Source organism: Ailuropoda melanoleuca, chromosome 10 (assembly GCF_002007445.2).
Source record: "Ailuropoda melanoleuca isolate Jingjing chromosome 10, ASM200744v2, whole genome shotgun sequence".
In the NCBI taxonomy this organism is placed as follows: domain Eukaryota; kingdom Metazoa; phylum Chordata; class Mammalia; order Carnivora; family Ursidae; genus Ailuropoda; species Ailuropoda melanoleuca.
Window position 1 is genome coordinate 59,992,100 of NC_048227.1, and position 20,197 is coordinate 60,012,296.

At 43.8% G+C, this 20,197-nt stretch overlaps 1 protein-coding gene across 2 annotated transcripts in view; it reads right to left on the minus strand.

Moving 5' to 3' along the window:
- The window catches only part of METTL24 (methyltransferase like 24), a 102,093-nt gene extending 91,415 nt beyond the window's left edge, over positions 1-10,678 (minus strand). The window contains exon 1 of one of the 2 annotated variants that reach the window (XM_034668983.1): positions 10,625-10,678. In XM_034668983.1, the coding sequence (XP_034524874.1) occupies positions 10,625-10,656 (32 nt within the window). In that variant the 5' untranslated portion in view covers positions 10,657-10,678. The remainder of the gene's footprint in view (positions 1-10,624) is intronic. The other variant, XM_034668980.1, reaches the window with a different exon arrangement.
- Between the last annotated feature and the right edge of the window lie 9,519 nt (positions 10,679-20,197).

Genomic DNA, 20,197 nt, shown 5'->3' on the forward strand with positions numbered 1-20,197 from the left:
GGGCGCGGGCTCGGACCCGCCTCCCTCCCTGCGGTCCAAGAAAGTCTCGGCGTAACCTTATCCGGCCCAGCTGAGCCCGCCCGGCCGCCGGAAGGGGCGAGGGGCGCCGGGCCGGGCGGGGGCGCCGGGGCGCAGGCGGCTCGGCGGGGCTAGAACCCGAGCCCTGAGGGTCCCCGAGGGGGCGCCCTCCGCCCCGGCCTCCAGAGCCTGGCGGAGTCGAAAAGCCACATGGCCAGAAAAAGCGCATTCCTAACGGGGTCCTGGGTGGTAACTTCTAGTATTAATATTGTTGGAGAAACACGGGAAGATAGGTGAGCTGCCAGCTTTTGCTACAAGGAACAAGTTCTGATTGTCAAGCAATTTGTGCCATTAAGCACAGGATAAAAATATATCGCGCTTAGGCTTGGGTTTACAACTCCTCTCCTTCAAGAAAGAAGGGAGGGGGAGGAGAGAATAGCACCCGATACCGAATAATCAAATTAGAGTTATTCCATTTCTAAATTCTGCCTGAAGCCAATCCATGCTTTCTCTCCGTGTTATGAAATGTGTGGGGGTGAAGGAGAGTGAAAGAGCCAGCTAAGACATCTGACAGCAGGGAGAGGGAACAGAAGTTACCATGGCATGATGTAAATCAAATTAATTTAGCTCCAAACACACACCTCCCTGCTGTCTTGCAGAGATACAGAAGGACAAATTTATCTTCGGCAAAATGCTCCCCAGCTGGTATTTCCATCACCACCTTGACCTTAATTAATCAGGCTGAACGCTCACAGCCTGAAGTCCGGTGTTGACTGTTCATTTTCAATTGTTAGAATTCTTTCCCACAACCTGTTTGAGGTTTTGGGCTTGGGGTTTCGGTTTGGATTTGGGTTTGTTTTCTTTAACTGTGGCCACTTCTTTTTATGCTCTACACTTTTATTTTCCATACTACTGCACGAAACTACCCGCGCTGACCTAGTCTCTTCCCTAACAGCCTAAGACATGGACACAGAAACCAAATATGGAGTCCCCTTCCCCCACTCCCTGAATCTCAGGAATTTTCCATAAGAAGCCCTTCTCTCTAAAATCTAACTTAAGAAAGACCCCATCTATTCTTTGTCACTGGACAGAGCACTGGACTATCTCTCTCTGTCTAACTACCCAATCTAGTCCATTCCCTGGGCCACCCCAGTCCTCAAGCTCCTCAGTGTTTCATTATGATTGACCTTTGTTTTTTTTCTTAGATGCAGCCCTCAGGCTATTGCAGATTGGCTTTCTTTTAAAGAATTCAAGCAAGTACATTTTCCCGAAACAAATTTTTAGAGAAAACCTCACATCCTGTGACTATTTAAATAACAAGTTTGGGTGTCAGACTTGAACTATGTGCTGAATCAGGACTCTGCCATTCCAAAGTTGTGAGACCTTGGACAAAGTACTTACCCTCTCTCAGCCTCCATTCTCTCATATGTAAATAGACCTATATATCTGGTAGGATACATAGATTGCATAAAATATTAAATGTTCAGTGACCTAAATAATACCTGGTTCACAGAAGGTATTCAACTGATGGTAATTGCTTTTATTATTTACCATTAAAGAAAATCCTGGATGTTATCATGAAAAATGAAATTTAAGCATTGATTCCAAAGTGGGTAAACATAAGAATGTATAAGGAGAATTATAAATATCTTATACATTGGCTAGAATTAGGAGTATCCAACAAGTGCAAAAAACAACCATTAACACTCCCAAACGTACTCCATTCAGTTGTATAATGGTGGAAAACTATTTAAGACATGATGTGTATTGTGTTTGATCAACCTCATTTTCTATGCAACCAACACAGTCCCGCTAACTAAAGAAGTAATCTTTTGAAGATTATGATATCACTAACTTATGCCCTCTGCTCATGTGTTGAGTTACTCTCCAGGGGGGGGAAATATGAGGAGTATCCTATATTATGAAAATGGGGATATTTACTAAACCTCTGGACTGGAGGTGGGAGGGGGCACACAGAACAGTGTAGCTCTTGAAGAAAATGGGCAAGATGACCTCATATTTTCCCTTATCTCATTTCTATGGTTCTCTAATAATGTTTCCATTATGAGGGAAAAATCCAAATAAAATGCAATATTTAAGTGCCCTTTTCCCTCATCTTTTACAACTGTCTCTGTGTTTATTGCAATAAAAAAAAGAATTGTTTATGTGTATACAGCATCATTAATTTTCTAGGAAGAAATTTCCCATTTTTAACTTCCACACATTTCCCTGTGTCGTGGATGATAATGAATGGTGCAATAGGTTAGTTGGTAGGCTGGAGAGGAAAATCTAACTGATCACTGTCTTAACTGACAAGCCATCTTTCATTCACGACGTTTGCTTTTCTCATGGAGTTGAACTTACCATGTTCATTTCTGGATATGTTTCAAAAATGCAGATAATTACTAACCACTGAGTCATAGGTTGGTTACTTAAATATGCAGGCCAGTAAGCCACAAAAGCAGTTTTCATCAGATCACAAATTATATCCTTCATGAGGTTTCAGCCAGCAAAATGAGTAAAACAGAACATTTTTACTGCTAATCTCCTAGACACTGTACATTTAAATTAGCACACATGCGGTAGCATAGTGGTTCTCAGTCAGGGGTACTTTTGCCTCCCCAAGGACATTTGGCAATTCCTGAAGACATTTTTGGTCTCTACAATGGGCCAGGGTGGGAGGGAGATGCAACTGGCCATCTAATGGGGGGAGACCAGATATGGTGCAAGATAGCCTCAAACACAAGGAATAGCGCTCCACAACAAAGAATGATCCAGCCCCAAATGTCCACAAAGCTGAAGCTGAGAAACCTTGCTGTCACAATGGATATTAATATGGCAATTTTTAATTATAGACTGTCCAAAGAGAAAACAGAAGGTGAGAGACAAGGATCCTCCCCCAAAATGGTTATTTCCCATTCACTGTGAAGTATCCTGCCTGAATTAAAGTAATCAAATTTAGAAAGGAATAGAACCCCACCCCCACCCCATCCATGTAATACATGCTCATTGAGGAAAATGTAGACAAACCAAAAGAAGATGTTAACAATCATTCATACATCAGGATTCAGAGATAGCTATCCTCTAAGACCTTTTTCCATGCATATGTGCATATAGTTCACGAAAATGAAAACATACACCTATTTTTTATCATCTGCTCTTGTATATGGCACAAATATTTACCTATTAAATTACATGATGTCTGGGATTTAGTTAGAAACAATCCAGTGGGAGAGGTGGAAATAGCTGGGGGTATAAATGAAGTAAGAAGAACTTTGAGATTATAATTGTTGTAGCTGGATGTTGGGGTTCACAGATCTCTATTATTGAGCATGTTTGAAATTTTCCATAATAAAAAGGTCATTAAACAGTAATCTATTAACCTATAACATCATTTTCAATGGCCACATGTGTTGTAATTAAACCAATCTTCCACTGTTGGATAATTAGATCATTTCCAAGTTTTCATTTTATAAACAAAACTGTGATGGACATCTTAGTAGCTAAATCTGATGGATCTGAAGTGGACCAAAAGGAAAGAAAGAGGCCATGGATGATTCCAAGGATTTTCCTGAGTAATCGGAGGAACAGAGTTCCCATTAACTGAGAAAGAAAAGTCTTAAAAGTAAGAGTAATTTGGGTTGGAAAATCAAGAGTTTGATTTTGATGGTCATGTTAAATTTTGGAAGCCTTTTAGACGTGTAAGTGGGGATGTCGAGTAGCCAGTCTCATTTAAAAGACTGGAATTCAGGGGAGCAGTGAGGGCTAGAAATCGAACGAAATTTTAAATCATGGGCATATTGATATTGAATAAAGGAGGGAAGAAATATTTGAAGGCTTGGCTATGGGTCCACCAATTTATGGTCAGAAAGATAAGGAAGAGTCAACAAAGGATACTGAAATAGGTAGACAGTAAGGGAACAGAATGTGTTGTCCCAGAAACCAAGTGATGAAACTATTTCTAGAAGGAAGACACTGAGAGGTCTAATAAAATGTGAGCTGAAAACTGCTCATGAGATTTGGTAACATGATGCCTTGTTTATTATCATCTTTCCCAACTAGAATGGAAGCTCCATGAGTTCCATTTGCTTTGATTATTTCTACAATCCCAGTTCCTAGAACTGTATTTGGCATGTAGTATGTCACAATAAATAACTGTTGAAATAAAGAGGAAAAAATGAATCAAATCTGTGTGCATTTGTAATCAGTTATGATTCTTAAGAGTAGAAATGCTAAGTTAAAGCAAAATTGTAGGTCTTTGATATGAAGTGCTATTACTAATTTTTCAATCCACCAAAAGAACCTGGATCAATCCCATCCAAAGGCCATCAACTACTGCTTTGTTGGTATCAGTGGGAAACCTCAAAAAATAGCTTGAGCCAGCCTCTGGCAGACAGATGAACCAAGCGGTTTATTTATAGTTCCCTCCCACTTTGCCATCACTGCACTTGAACCCACATTTGATTCCCCCTGAAATGCCCATCTCAAGCCGTATCCTACATAGGACTGTGTCAATTAATGTCATCCTCCCCACCTGAAGGATATAGCTAAATATTTAGATGCCAGTTCAACATCAGAAGTATTCATTTCAAGGAGGAGCTCACCAAGATGAAAGCTTTCAAGACCTAAAGGAACGAAGTTATAATAGAAAGACAGACACTGGAACTGCTGCTTGGGGCTGGGAGCCCTGCCTAAAATCACACCACTGCTTAGCTCACAACCTAAGAAAGCTGGCTCTGAGCTAGCCTTATGGAAAATGCCTGGGGAATGGCTTCATGCCCTGGCCTGCCTGGGAGAGAGATCATGAGCCTTTCCTGCTTCTTTTGAATCTCCTAACACTGTGTTCTCCCATGCCTGGTGTTCAACTTACTCTACCATTTGTGGACTTGCTTTACCTTTCTTCTACCTAAGCTGTTTCTCAAACATACAGTGGAGTCTGACCTCTGGATCCCTGCAATGCCCTGCATGGGATGGGTCTCAACCACATCTCTGGAATTGTTGACAAACAGACATCACACCCAACCAGGCTGAAGTCAGACCCAAAAGAGCACATTTCTTCAGCACCTGTTGCTCATCCATCCTACCCAAAAAAAAAGAATCATACTCAAACCTGTATTGGATGACTCAACGGTACCACCTCCCATCGGGTACATTTTTGACCCGAGGGACTTGGGAAGAATCAGGGAATGTTTCATGCAAGCTATTGGGGAAGAGGAACTAAAATGAAAGATGTGGGTATGGGGAGAACGATGTGTGGATGGGATGGAAATTATGGGGGCTGATGGCTCTTAGGTAAGCCCTCAACCTGGACACGGAATTAAAAAAAGACACCCCCCCACACACAGACTGGATTCTGAAAACACATTTGAGATATTGTTAGATAGGTTTATTTACAGACAATAACTCCACAATGAGACAGTCCTGGATTTTATGACAATAAAGCAGCTTAGGTTAAGAGTTATCAAAATATTGCTTCTTTCCTAGGACCACCTAGGGAGCATTTCCCCTCCCTCACCCTTGGCTCATCTTATCTTTATGACACATGCCAGAAATAATCTCCCAGCTACGGATCACTTTGAAGTCAGAAACATTCCTGGTTGAAATTTTCCCAAAGTCAAGGGCTTAAAAAAAACCTCTGAAGGTCAGAAAAGATCACCAGGGAACTGGCAGGATAAAATGAAACACAGCATGCCCAAAGGCAAAAGTCTCCAGGCTCTGTCATTTCAACTTAGCTTGTGAATACATTAAAAATCTTGAGGTCAAAAGCCATTTTACTTTCTCATCACATTACTACTCTAGCCCTAGAGAAAGCATAAAAACTCTATGATTTTCAGATCATGATGCAGGGATTCTCAGACTCAGCCGTGCAGGAGAACCACCTGGGGAGCTGCTTAAATGTAGGTCAGAAGCCCCACCTCCAGAGATTAAGTCACAGGTGAGTCCCCAAAATCTTTATTTTAACGTGTTTCAGGTGATCCATGATTAAACTTCGAGAAGTCTTGGCACAGAGCCCCCTCCCCACCCCCGCCCCCAGACATGGAAATGGTGAGGGTCAAGGGTGGGATGTAGGAAGAGGTTACTACACGGTGTCTATGGATCCATGGGTGCAATTATTCTCCCTCAAGGCTCCAAGTACAGTTACTAAGAAAGTCTGAAGTATTAACAAAGGGTCTTCATATTCCAAAGTTCAGGAGCCTGCTTGGGAGCCGTTCTTTTCTTCCCCAACTCCTTCCTGCCTGCCTGCCCTCCCGCCCTATTTCTCTAGCACCTGGAAATCTGCAGCCCTAGCCAGGCTGCAACGCCATTCAGCTCAGAGGACCCCAGAGAGCTAAACGGATATGGTCTCAGGAAGGTGGATTAAAGGACAAAGCCAAAAAGTCAGCGTGAAGCAGAAGACCCTAGTCTAAGCTCGGCTTCCCTTAAACTACACTGGCAGTGTAGCCTTGCACCGGTGACCTCACCGCTTGAGGCCTCAGTTTCCCCATCTGTAAAATGGGGATAATAATAGTAAGTTCCTATGTGATGAGTAAATAAATTGATCTATTTAAAGAATAGAGACTACTGTGCCTGGTGCATGGGAAGTGCTATCACGGGTATGTCATGCGTTACTATTGTTCCCGGAGAGCCAGAAAGGACATCCGTTTACCATTTTGCACTACTTTATGTTCCTCTTCCCTTCGTGTTGAAGTGTTTGTTTGGGGCTTGGGCTCCCTGGGCCTCTACTCCACTGACATAAAAGGAAACATGAAAACCACATCTCTGCACCTGTTGTCCCAACCCAGCCCGCTGCCTTTTTCCTTTACAATCATCACGTGCCAGGGAGTATCCTTCTAAGCTTTCCACTGTTTCTGGGAAAGCACCTTGATCCAATTTAACTGGCAGGTCTTTTCCTTCCCACTTTGACCCGCAGTGTTCTAAAACGTGTCCTTTCTCCTTTGCGTTTCTGATTTCTGCAGGTCTCGTGTGCCGGGGAACCACACACCGCTCTTCTCTCTGAGTTTACCTTTCTCATGCTGTGGGCTGTGCTCGCTTTTACACTTGGCCCTTCAGACCTTGTCAGGGCCATTATGCTGACCACGGATCACCTGCGTCTCAGGACAGAGCCAGTCCTACTCACTTGACCATGAGCTTACACCGTCCGTGTTAGACACAGGGCCCATCACAGAGCCCACATGCCCCCATACCTCCTTGAGGAATGTTCCTGGGGCAGAAGCCTGCTGAGAATTTGCAGGGAGCTATTCTCCCTCCTCCATCCCCCACCCCCAGCTTCCCCGGTGACTTAGACAGTTGCTCAGAGAGGGGAGACAAACGCTGTCTGAAAGAATGTTGCTGTTGCCAGGAGAGGAAGCGAGAGAAACAGTTTCCTTACAAAGGGCAGCCAGGAGAAAAGCGGCTCTAAGCTGGACGACAAAGACGGGGTGGGGGTGGGGGACGAATTTCCGTGTCTTACTAATATTGTGGGTGTGTAGATGCCATTAGCGCTTCAACCGCAAAGCATGGGATCACTGGAACAGGTTTTTAATAGCTGCGGTTCTTATTTTAACAGCTTTGTGGGTTTTTAAGTCAGCCTGTAGTGTGGGGAAATTGTTATGTAAAAACCAGGGAACAAATTTCCGTTATTGCTCCAACTTTGGCCCCCAGGTAGCCCAGCACCTAACTCTCTGCAGCCATTGTTCACCGACTGAAGTCCCACAGCAGACGCAGGGTTGGGGATGGTGAATTATTTATTTTTGTCTCCCTGCAGTAACCAGCCTCTTGCACAGAGAGGAGCTCAGTGAAATATGCACAACCAAGGATTTCAAGAACCCTGCAATGCTGGATGTGGTATTTATGAACTCAGCCTTCAGACAACTTCAACCACCACCACCACCCCGCCCCCCCAGCCAGCCAGCCACCCCTCACTGGCTATACCCCAAATATCCATTGCTCTTTCCTGCCTCTAGACCTTTGCTTATACTATTCTTACTGCCCGAAAGGATCGCCCTGTCCTGGTGATAAGAAGATCCAGGGCAGGTTTGGAAAAGAGCTGAGCTATTTGGATTTTATTTAATGAGGAATGGGGAGTCACGGATGGTTTTTGAGCAGAAGACACAAGTATGGATTCAAGGTAGAGCCTGCTTAAGACCTTTATAGACCGTAAGAACGCAGATCACAGCACTCTGAAACCTTCACCTTAGAGACTTCTAAATGAAAATAGTACCAAATAGTAAAACACAAAACATCAGATATGTTGACATTGAAGAAACTTCACTCCACATCTTCTGAATGTAAAATTCTGAATGCAGAAACTTTCTCTGCTTTTTCTTTCCACCCCAAACTGCAGTGATCTCTCTCTTCATTCTCCCAGAAATTGATAGAATTTTATAAGGCTTGAGCACAGAGATCGAACAAAATTAAGTGGTCATTGCCCACCTATGCATTTACTTCACACAAAATTAGGTGATAGTGCAGCACAATTGCTTCAGAATAAATCCTCTCGCTTTGCCTGCAGCCTCACAGAATGCACTGAGAATAGCCTCTGAGCGCTGCTATAATACATCCAAGTTCTTTTAAGATTTTATATTTTATTTTTTTATGTAGTTTCTACCCCCAATATGGGGCTCAAACTCACAACCCAAGATCAAAAGTCATATGCTCTACCAACTGAGCCAGCCAGGTGCTCCCCTAAAGAGTCTTTCTTGAGACCCTTAAAAGCTGATGGGATTTTTAAGGGAATCTTGATTTCGTATATTGAATACATTAGATTAGAGTCCTCATAAGTTTGCTGGACAATAATGAAAATAGATTCCAAACCACAAAATACAATCGTATTCCAGCATTCAATTTCAGAGTAAGGGTGAGGTTATTATCATAACTGGTGAGCACTGGCACTACATATAACCAAATTCTTCATTTTGCCTAATTCTGGTTTAAGAGCAAAAGAGTGTGGATTTCACAAGAGTCCTCCAGCCCTAAGCTTTTTGAACAATTAAATTAAATATGAAAAGGAGATACCTTAAAACTTCATCCATAAGAAATAAAAAATCAAAACTCAATCCGCAATCTGTCACCATTGGATCTCTTTAAAACCGAGAGACCCTCTTTAACATAAAAGTCTTTATCTTGTTGACCACCATGCTTTAATGACATACCACTATTTCTGTGAAGCTTGTTTCAAATCCCATGTTAAACAAAGGGGAGAAGCTCCATTATCTTTCAGGCTTTAACATCCCAGGATAAATTGCCTGGTCGTCTATTTTTCATCCACCACCGCTAGAGATTAAGTCTTTGTTACTGACAGGGGTAAATCTTAGCTGGGCAGATCAATAGAATTATTTCTCTCCTCAGACAATAGAAGTTGGGAAGATAATGATAAGCAATGTCTTTTTTTTTTTTTAATTCTGCCTTTCATTAGCAGTTCATGCTCTAGAAAAGGCTTTTTGAGGTGCCGAACAAAAGACAGCTCCTAAGGGTCAACGGCTTCATGTATCAGGGAAATTCTCTGCAACTCTGAAACCTCTCTAAGTGCCTGGAGAGACAAGCATATTCTGTACGCGGACTAGACTCGGAACCATAGGAAAGCCTTCATAATTAACACTCTTTGAATCTGTTACCGGTCAATGCTAAGTCCTGCGTTACTGCATGGAAGACCGTCAATAGCTGGAAGATCAGAATAAAGAGAAGAAAGCACAGACTAAACAAAATGCTTCAGCAAGAAGAATAGCAGCCCTGCTCTCAGAAGACAGACCGCTCTGACTGGCTTCACACTTTGGCCCCACGTGGTTTCTTTGGAAACTACTTGTCATGAAATGTTATGATCTGTTAAAAAAAAGTGTAAGAATATATCTTTTTACCTACCTCACAAGGATGTTGGGAAGATTAAAATTAGCTAGTTGTGAAAGTGTTTCTAACTCTCCTGGGAAAAAGGAGAAATGCTTTGTGGAGAAGCTTGTTCTCTGGAACTTTAAAATACCCCTAATGATCCCAGCTCACAGCCTTCTCCCATTAAAAGCCCAGGATTCTGCTGACCACGCAGTCAGCTCCCTTGTCTCTGAATAGCTCTTTACAATCATTCCAACTTGAAGCCCAGAGCTATTTAATACATGAGTGACAAAGAGAAGAAAGAATGGCGCCACCCCTCCAAACCCTTCCTGGATTAGTCAGAAGAGAAATTCCAGCAGCCCTGCCTAGTCTGGCAGTAGAAATCGTCCCATTACCTTCTCCCTTCCTCTCCTCAAAGCACACTCTCCTTTGTCTCCTTCCAAATGTTAGGACTAACAAATGCACTGTCCACTGTTCACACACCCCCTTCCCATCCCTGCAGAGAAGCGTCCTCTCCTCTTCCTTAAGCCCGAACAGGAAAAAGCATGGCCCACCCTCCACAAAATGTATCTTCATAATGTGCACGCTCTGCACACCACGCCCTTGTCAACAGACACTTCCAGCTCCAGCAGAGACCCACTGTATGTGGATTTCCCAAACGTTTCCACCTTCTACTCCACAGCGCTGCCCACCCAAATTCTACCTGATCAGGACCAACTCTCAACTGGGATCTGCGTGACAGTCACATTAAGTTGTAAGTCACCAGTCTCTGTTTAGGAAGCTACACCTTCCAAAATATTTTTACCTCCTCTGCCTCTGCTTCAGACTCCGATACATCTTCTCTCCCCATCCTGCATGCACATTCTCTCCCACAACCTATCATCCCCAAAGAGCAGAACAGAGAGGAAATGCCATTCCTGTTAAAAATTGTGATGTATTATAAGAGATGGTCCAACAGGGGTGTGATGCACACAGAAACAGTTTAGAGAGGGGTGAGGAAATGAAATCCTAAGAATGGAATTTCACGTCCAATTTGAGGGCTGTAAACTCAGGGACTAGAGGGCATGCCCTGAAGTCACTCAGCTTGGATGCTGCCTATTCTACGTACAGGCTGACGTCATCCTGATTCCTGGGCTGCACGCTACCAGGCACTGGGGACTGAGTGACGCAGAGCACGGTGCTGGTTTCTCGGGCACCAGTGCCGCTGGTATACAGCATTCAGTCGCGGACGACAGATGCTACCCTTGAGTTCATGGAAGCGGAAAGGTACTTATTTCCAAGTGTTGTGTGGCTTCCTAAATCATGGGAGAGTAGAGGAGCAGGTGCAGACTGAGCTATGGAGAACGACTCACCGCTGTGTCTGCCACAGTTGGGGGAGCAGCTGCCATGGCGAGGGGGTGCCGCAGAACCAGGGAGGGGCTGAGGTGGAGCCATGAAGCCTCTGCAGCCGTCTGCTCCAGCGGGACTGGATGTTGCTGGCCCTGCCTCTTTCCACACGTCCCTCAGCTCCAAATTCAAGTTTCATAGAAATGCATCAGTCCAAAAGAACTGAAATCACATATAGAACGCTAACTGTAAGAGAGTCTAGGAAACGTAGTTTTTACCTTTCAAGACTCTACAGTACAGACAGGCACATTATAGGGAGAGTAAGTGTTGAGCAATTCTACTGCATTGTATTCTGAATGAGTGACGTTCCAGGAAAACTGAAGACCAGTGTTGAAGTATTAAATACCTTTATTTAAATTACTTTCTATGAAACTTTTTTTTTCAAGTGCTTTCCACTTTTCCCAGCCTCAGGTAAAGAGAAAAAGGACCAAATTCAATTTATTTTTTTCCCAATGACCCAAAATCATAACCATAAACATTGCTTACTGTGCTGCAAATAGCAGTACATACATACACACACACACACACACACACACACACACACACAACTTATTCATAAAAACATAACAACATAAGGAAGAATACTCATGACTACTTCAGTCCTCATTTCTGTAACTGGTCACATGGATGAAGCTAGTATTTATAAAACTGCCTTCTTCCACTATCCATTCCATACTCCCTTTGCCTTCAGCAACCACCTCATCTGGTCATGGTCCTTCACCGGGTGGATGACCCAAACCTTCATTCCTGAAGGGTCTGGGCCATTCACAGTTGTGCCTGGATTGGGTTGTTATATTACTGACCTTAATCATAGGGAATGGTGCTGGTAAGAGATGCTCTTCAGGATCTCCTATATTCTAAACGTATTTTTCCTTCTATCCATGGTGGATGACTAGCTCAATTTCTCCTTGGTAGTCAGGCTCAGTCACCCCAGGAAACACTATAACCCCCTTCTTTGCCTGTTGATTCAGAGGTATAAGGACCCCAAAGTGGTTTGGTGACAGTCTTTACTTCCAGTTCAAAAAGATCCTTGTGTCTCCAGATGGAAGCATTCCTCCTTCCGGACTACTAAGACTTCTAGGCCAGCAGAGGCTAAGCTGTGGGAAAAGGAAGCAAAAAATTTGCTAGTGGGTCACTAGGGGTAATAGTGTGCAGTACCATTCCCATTTCCTCCCCTTGATTCCTGGATTTGTGAATCCTGACTGTGAGAGAAACAGCACCATATACTGGATGCTGATTCAGAAGATAGGACAGCCTTCTGGGAAACTTGCCCCAGCTCTGCAAGGTACTGCCACCTACATAGCACTATACTGAGTCTTTGAAAGGCCATTTCTCTGCTGTTTCAGGATGAGTGGGGAACATGATAAGAACAGTGAGTTCCATAAGCGTGGGCCCATTGCCATACTTCTTTTGCCGGGAAGTGAGTTCCTTGATCAGAAGCAATGCGTAGAATAATATGACGGTGGATAAAGCATTCTATAAATCCACAGATGGTAGTTTTGGCAGAAGCATTGCGTGCAGTGAAGGCAAATCCATATCCAGAGTAAGTGTCTATTTCAGTAAGAACAAAACATGCCCCTTTCAACAGGGAAGTAGTCCAATGCAATCAACCCGCTACCAGGCGGCCGGCTGATCACCCCCAGGCAGCAGTGACATCTCCGGGCCTTAGTGTTGGTCTCTGCTGCTGGCAGATTGGACTCGCAGCAGTCGCCATAGGCAGGTTGGCCTTGGTGAGTGGAAGTCCATGTTGCTGAGCCCGTGCCTAACTTCCATCCCTGTCACCATGGCCACTTTGTTCATGAGCCCATTTGGAGATGACAGTGCTGGCTGGAGAAAGAAGCACGTTGGTATCCACAGACTAGGTCATCCTATCGACTCAATTATTAAAATCCTCCTCTGCTGAGGGCACTCTTTGGTGAACATTCACATGGGACACAAATACCCTCACATTGTTTGCCCATTCAGAAAGATCTAGCCACATACCTCTTCCCCAAATTTCTTTGCCATTAATTTTCCAATCATGTTCCAAGTCCCTGGCCATTCAACCAAACCCTTAGCCATAAATCAGTATATAATCACACACCCGGTCATTTCTCCTCCCAAGCAAAGTGAACAGCTAGGTGAAGTTCTATCCAATGGGAGGATTTCTCTTCACCACTGCTCTTCAGGAATGTCCCAGGAAGGGACTGTAGGGCGGTAGCTGTTCACTTTCAGGTGGTGCCTGCATATCATACAGAAGCATCTGTAAACCAGGCCCAAAGCTTCTCTTCCACTCTTCCACTTATCCTAAGGACCTCCGCATCAGTCCACAGGTGCAGGATGGGAAAGAGAAGGCAGTGTAGCAGGAATGGGCACTGTAAGCATTTGGGTCACTTCTTCATGTAACTTAATTACGTTTTCAAGGCCTGCCTATACCCAACCACATGCATTCCACTTACATGTGATGATGGAGTACTGCTATGCATGCTCAACTTTATAGTTTTGTGGGTCAGATAACACCCAGTTCATGTTGGGCAGCTCAGATCACATGGTAACTTGGTAGTCCATGATTAAGTCTTCAGTCTCTACTAAGGCTTAGTAGGAAGCCAAGCGCTGTTTCTCAAAAGGAGAGCAGTTATCTTCAGAGGATAGCTGGGCTTTGCTCCAAAATCCTAAGGACCGGTCTGGGGATTTACCTATAAGAGCCTGTCAAAGGTTCCAAAGAGCATACCTATGTCACTGACACTTCAAGTACCAATGGATCTATTGGATCATATGGCCCAAGTGGCAGAGCAGCTTACGTAGCAACCTGGACCTGTTGCAGAGCCTTCTCTTGTTTTTAGACCCACTCAAATCTAGTAGCTTTTCAGGTCACTCAGTAAATGGGCCAGAGTAACACACCCAAAGGAGGAATACATTGCCTCCAAACTCCAAAGAGTTCCCCTAGATGTGCCTCGTTTTTGGTTGTAAGTGGGGCCAGAAGCAATCATTATCCTTCACCTAGAAGGGATATCTTGACATGCCACACTACTAGAGACCTAGAAATTTCACTAAGGTAGAGGGTCCCTGAATTTTTGTCAGATTTATACCACCCTCTGACATGCAAACGTCTTAGCAATAAATCTAGAGTAGTCGCTACTCCTTGATCACCAGATCCAATCAGCATAATGTCATCAATGTAATGGACCAGTATGATGTCTAGTGGAAGGGAAAGGTGATCAAGATCCCTGCAAACTAAATGATGACATAGGCTGGAGAGCTGATATGCCCCTGAGGTAGGAGAGTGAAGGTGTATTGCTGGCCTTGCCAGCTACAAGTAAATTGTTTCTAATAGACCTTATGGACAGAGACAGAAAAAAAACATTTGCCAGTTCAATAGTTGCATAACAAGTAACAGGGGATGTACTAATTTGCTAAAACAATGAAACCCCATCTGGTACAGCTGCTGCAATTGGAGCCACCACCTGGATAAGCTTACAATAGTCCACTGTCATTCTCCAAGACCCATCTGTCTTCTGCACAGGACAAACAGGTAAGTTAAATGAGGATGTGGTGGGAATCACTATCTTTGCAACTTTTAAGTCATTGATGGTGGCACTAATCTCTGAAATGCCCCCAGAAATGTGATATTGCCTTTGGTTTACTATTTTCCTTGGTAGAGGCAGTTCTAGTGGCTTTCACTTGATCTTTTCCACCATAGTAGCCCTCCTCAGATCAGCGAACCAATGTGGGGATTCTGCCAGCTGCTGAGTAGATCTATTCCAATTACGTATGCCAGAACTGGAGAGATAATCACGGGGTGGGTTTGGGGATCTCCTGGACCCACTGTGAAACAGACCTGAACTAATACTCCATTGATCACCTGACCTTCATAAGCCCTGACTCTGACTGGTGGCTCATAATGATTATGGAGGTTGAAAAGTCCCACAGTCTGCACTTTGCACGTTGAAGACCCAAGAAGGCCAGTGGTGTAGCTTGAAGGCCTAAGAGCCAATGGTGTAGATTCCAGTTTCAGTCTGAAGGCCTGAGAACCAGGAGCACCAAGGGTAGAAGAAGACTGATGTCCCATCTCAAGCAGGCAGAGAGGGAGAGAGAGAGATGAAGGGCAATTCCTCCCTTCCTGTACCTTTTTGTTCCTCTCAGGCCCTCAGTGGATTGGATGATGTCTGCCCATTGGGGAGGGCAACCTACTTCATTGAGATTACTGATTCACATGATAGTCTCTTCCAGAAACGCCATCACAGACACACCCAGATATAATGTTTAACCAGGTATCTGGGCATCCCATGATGTTGACTATTAAATTAACTATCACAAGTGGTTACCTTTGGAGGGATGTAAGGTAGGAGGAGCATGAGAGAACCTTCTGGAGTATTGTAAATATTCTATATCTTGATCTGAGTGATAATTAAGTGTATGTGTAGGTAGTAAGCTATACAAGTATGTTTTATACACTTTACTGTATATAAATTATACCTTAAAAAGGGAGAGAGAAAGGAGGAGAGGAGGAAGGGTGGAAGGGAGGAAGGAAGGGACAATGAAAGTATATGGGCTTCAGAACCAGGCAGAACCAGTTCAAATTCTGACCATTTGCTAACTATGTGACCTTGGACATGTTATGTCCCTCCAGGTGTAAAATGGGAAGTCTAGTATCTCTAACTTCTGAAATGTTAAAGGGATAGCCCACGTAGCAGCACCTAGTCTATAGTAGGTGTTCAATAGCTGTTAGTTTCTTTCTCTCCCCTCAGGTATCTCCTTTTCTTTTTTAAGTCATTTCCTGGGAGATCTCATCAACTACCGTAGTTTTAAATACGCTAGTAAATATGCTGGTCCCTGAACTCCAGGCTCATATATCTAACTGCACCCTCAACATCTCCCCTTGGGTGTCTAATACGCGTCTCAAGTTGAACACGCCCAACACTTCTGTTTATTTATACCCTCCACCCTCCAACTAAACCTTCTCCCCCTCAGTGCTCTCCCAAGCATAGCAGCTCCATTCATCCAAATGCTCAGACCACAAGCCCTGGAGTCAGCTTTACCTCTTTGATTTTCACACTCCACATCAGATCCATTAGCCAATCCCATAGTCATATATATACAGAATCCAGCCACTCCTACCCCCTCCACCACCCTCATCCAAGCCCCCCCCCTCAATACTGTCTTCCTTTTTGCTTCTTGGCCTTCTGTTCAGTTTATTTTCCACACAGCAACCAGAGTAAAAGCAGATAATGTTATTATTCTCAACTCTCTGATAGTTTCCCATTGCACTTAGTACAAAATCTGAAATCCTCATCATGGCCCCCAACCCTAGATGATCTGACCTGGGTCTATATCTCTGACCTAATCGTCTCCACTCTCTCTCCCTTCCATTGCACCCAGCCACACTGGCCCCCTTGCTGTTGCTTATGCAGACCAAGCACACTGCACTTCCTCCACTCTCCACTCAAAGACTTTTGCACCTGTTCCTCCCTCTGCCTAGAATATTCATCTCCCAGTTATTCACATGGATTGTACTTCCCTCACTTTCCTCAGGCTTCATTCAAGTGCCACCTGCTCAGAAAGGCCTAACCACATCACTGTATAAAATAGGAGCCTTGATCCTCCCTGCTTAAAAAAAATTTTTTCAGGGGCGCCTGGATGGCTCAGTCAGTTAAACATCTGCCTTCGGCTCAGGTCGTGATCCCAGGGTGCTGGGATCAAGTCCCGTGTCGGGCTCCCAGCTCAGCAGGGAGCCTGCTTCTCCTTCTCCCTCTGCCCCTCCACCCCTGCTCATACTCTGTCTCTGTCTCTCTCTCTCAAATAATAAATTCTTTTAAAAAATAAAAAAATAGAATAAATTTTTTTCAAAAAAAATTTTAAAAATAAATTAAATTTAAAAATGTTTTTCTTCATAGCGTGTAACACCTCTGTACATTAGGGTATGTATATGTGTACTTTGTTTCCCCTGATGGCTTATAAGTTCCATGAAGACAAGAGCTTTTTCTCATTCACCATTCTTTCTCTTCAGTTTGGGAATAGTACCAACATATTGTAGGCATTTAATAAATATGCCATGAATGAGTGAATGAATGAATGAATGAATGAATGAGTGAATTTTGCAGATTTGGGGCACCATCAATTTAGGGTGACCACCTCTGAGCATTATTTAGTGATTTATTTCATGCCCCCATGGTCAGATCTCTTCCAGATGCCTCTTCTAACATTTCCCCCTGTCTTAAAGCTCCTTTCCTGTCCTGCAGTTCCTCACTTGTTATCAGCAAAAGAATTTGCTGCCCATTTCACAGGGAACCAGCAAGTTCGTCAAAAGAGAACTCCATACCTACAAATGCACCCACATCTGCTTCCCCTGTCCTGGCTTGCCTGCTGTCTCAGCGGAAGAAGTCTCCCTACTGTCCCCCCACCCCCTACCTTCCCCAAGGATCTGGTACATCAATTAACTCTCTGTGGTTGGCTCTTCAGTTACTCCCACTCTAGGGCCGGTTTCCTCCAGCATTTGAACATTTTCAAGTCTCCCATCTTAAGCATCCCAGGACTTGGATGAGGGTGGGCCTCCCGCACACTATCAAGCTTGGCTTGGCTGAGGGACTGAGTCGGAGGGTCCAGGTCAGAGATCTATGGGACCTGAGCAGTGCGGGCTGAATGACCATGAGCAGGCCAGAGCTCACCTCCATCTTTTGACCTAGTGCAGTTCTCTACCCCTCCCATGGACTCAGATGGCTAGCATGACTGTGCCCACGCCCAGCATGTCATAACAGCATGTGCCTGGCATGGCCTAAAGCCTGGTTCTCAGGCCTGGCTGTTCATCAAAAAGCTCCCAGAGTAGTTCTCAAAAATATGCATTCCCAGGTCCCACCACCCCCTGAGATCCTGATTTATTAGGTCTGGAATCTAGATCTTTTTTAAAAGCTCCCCGGGTGATTGTGATGGACAGTCAGTATTGGAAATCTCTATCAGTGTGTCTCAATTATGGATGCACATTGAAATCACCAAGATGAGGGTGGGGGGTACTTTTAAAAAATACTGATGCCTACTTTCTAATTTTGCTGGTCTGTAGGCAGGCATAGATATTAAATTTTTGTTTTGTTTTGTTTTTCCCATGCACAGTCAGGGTTGAAGACCTGTGGTCCAGACAGCCAAATAGGATTTTGTTCAGGGAAGTTAACTCACATTTGAGTGGGTACAAAAGTAAGGGAAGCCATGGGAGAAGACCAGGCATATTAAGGGTACCATCAGTGGGCTAGGTGGACAGCAGGATGCAGGGGTCAATGTGGGAAGGGCCAGGCTGAGACAAGGTATTGAGCTTACCCAGAAGGCTTTCTGCCAATACAGTTTCCTGACACTAGGCCCCTGTTTTTTTAAAATTTTCTCTCATTCATCTCCTAGTAGGAACCAAATCCCACACACAATAGCCTGGCGGCTGCAGAGACCACAAAAGCAGGGAACAGACACAGCTTTCATCTGTTCCCTTACCAGAGGACACCCTGACACTCCTTCCTGGTCCCAGCCTAGTAGAATAATGTCAAGGGAATGTGCGGGCCTGGATGAGGGCACTGACATAATGGCTCCGTTCCTAAGAAAACTGTCTTTGTCCTATGCCTTCTGGCTGCTTAAATCATTCAATTGCCTGAGAATCCAGGCCATTAATGTATTCTCCGTGGTATACTCAAGCTGCGAGATATTAGTAGATAGACTTTCACAGTTTTTAAGGAAAATCAATTAGAAAGCCAACAAAAGAGCTTGTTGAGTGAAGCTTAGTCGTTTTTTTTTTTCAAATTTAAGCTGAGATAACCTGTCTACTAATGTCACATTGATAGTTTACTCACACAGTGATTCAACAAATGTGTATCAAGTACCAGATTTGGTGTTTGGAGTTGGGTGGAAAATGTTAAATGAATCAGACATGTTCCTGCCCACATGGAGGTTATGGTTTAGGGCGGGGCAAATTGTAGCCCTGATGCCAAATCTGGCCCTCTGCCTGTTTTTGTAAATAAAGTTTTATTGGAACACAGCCATGACCATTTGTTTACAAATTATCTCACTGCTCTCCGACTATAGTGGCAGAGTTGAGGAGTTGAGTGGTTGCAACGGAGACTGTATGGTCTGCAAAACCTAAGATCTTTATTACTAGGCCCTTAATAGAAGCAGTTTGCCAACCCTCGGTCTAGTGGATAGTTTCCCAACTCAAGGATCCACTTGTTTTTTTATAAGCTGACTTAGATGAGGATTTTTGATTGAAATGAGAGAATCTACTTAAATGAGCTCAAGGTGAAAGGAGGATTATGATAAAGTATTTCCCCATGGAATCCATGGACAGGAAATTAAATACAAGCATTACTCCTACACCATGAGCTTTTGCCATACAAATGGGCCATAACTCAAGTCTAGTAATTAAAGAATGTAATCTGCGTTACTAAGAACACCATTGGTTACAACAAGATCTCAACCAGGAACTAATAACACATTCAGGAGCTACCACTAATATAAGAAAAACTGTTGCCTGGGCAACACAGAGCTTTGTTTGTGTAGTTTTGACTTTGTTTATCCTAACAATAGGTGATAACACTGGTAAAGGAGATAAAGATAAATAAAACATCTCTGACTGGTAATAAGAAAAGAATCGATAAGATTTTTAAGCAAAAGCTAAAAGTCACCAAATGCTGAGTTTGCCCCGTGATACTTAGATTTTACACTTATAGCTATAAAAAGCATCCTTCCTATTAAAATTACTGCAGGAAAAATAACTTCTTTTGGAGAAAATCTGAAACTCTCCAGCCCCCATCCGTTCTCCCTCCTTAATATAATGATTTTTAAAAAGCAGTTTTTAAAAATGTGAGCTTTCTGAGGAATGCAGAATTGACTGTCCAGTCAGACCTCACAAGAAGTGGAACTGGGTCAGGACCTGAGGTCATTCTCGATGCTTCCCCAGAAGTACATGGCCCCTTGGGTTTCCTCCTCTGCTCTTCTCTGCCTCCTCTCTTGCCTGGCTTCTTCTGGAAAAACCTGAGCAACCTGG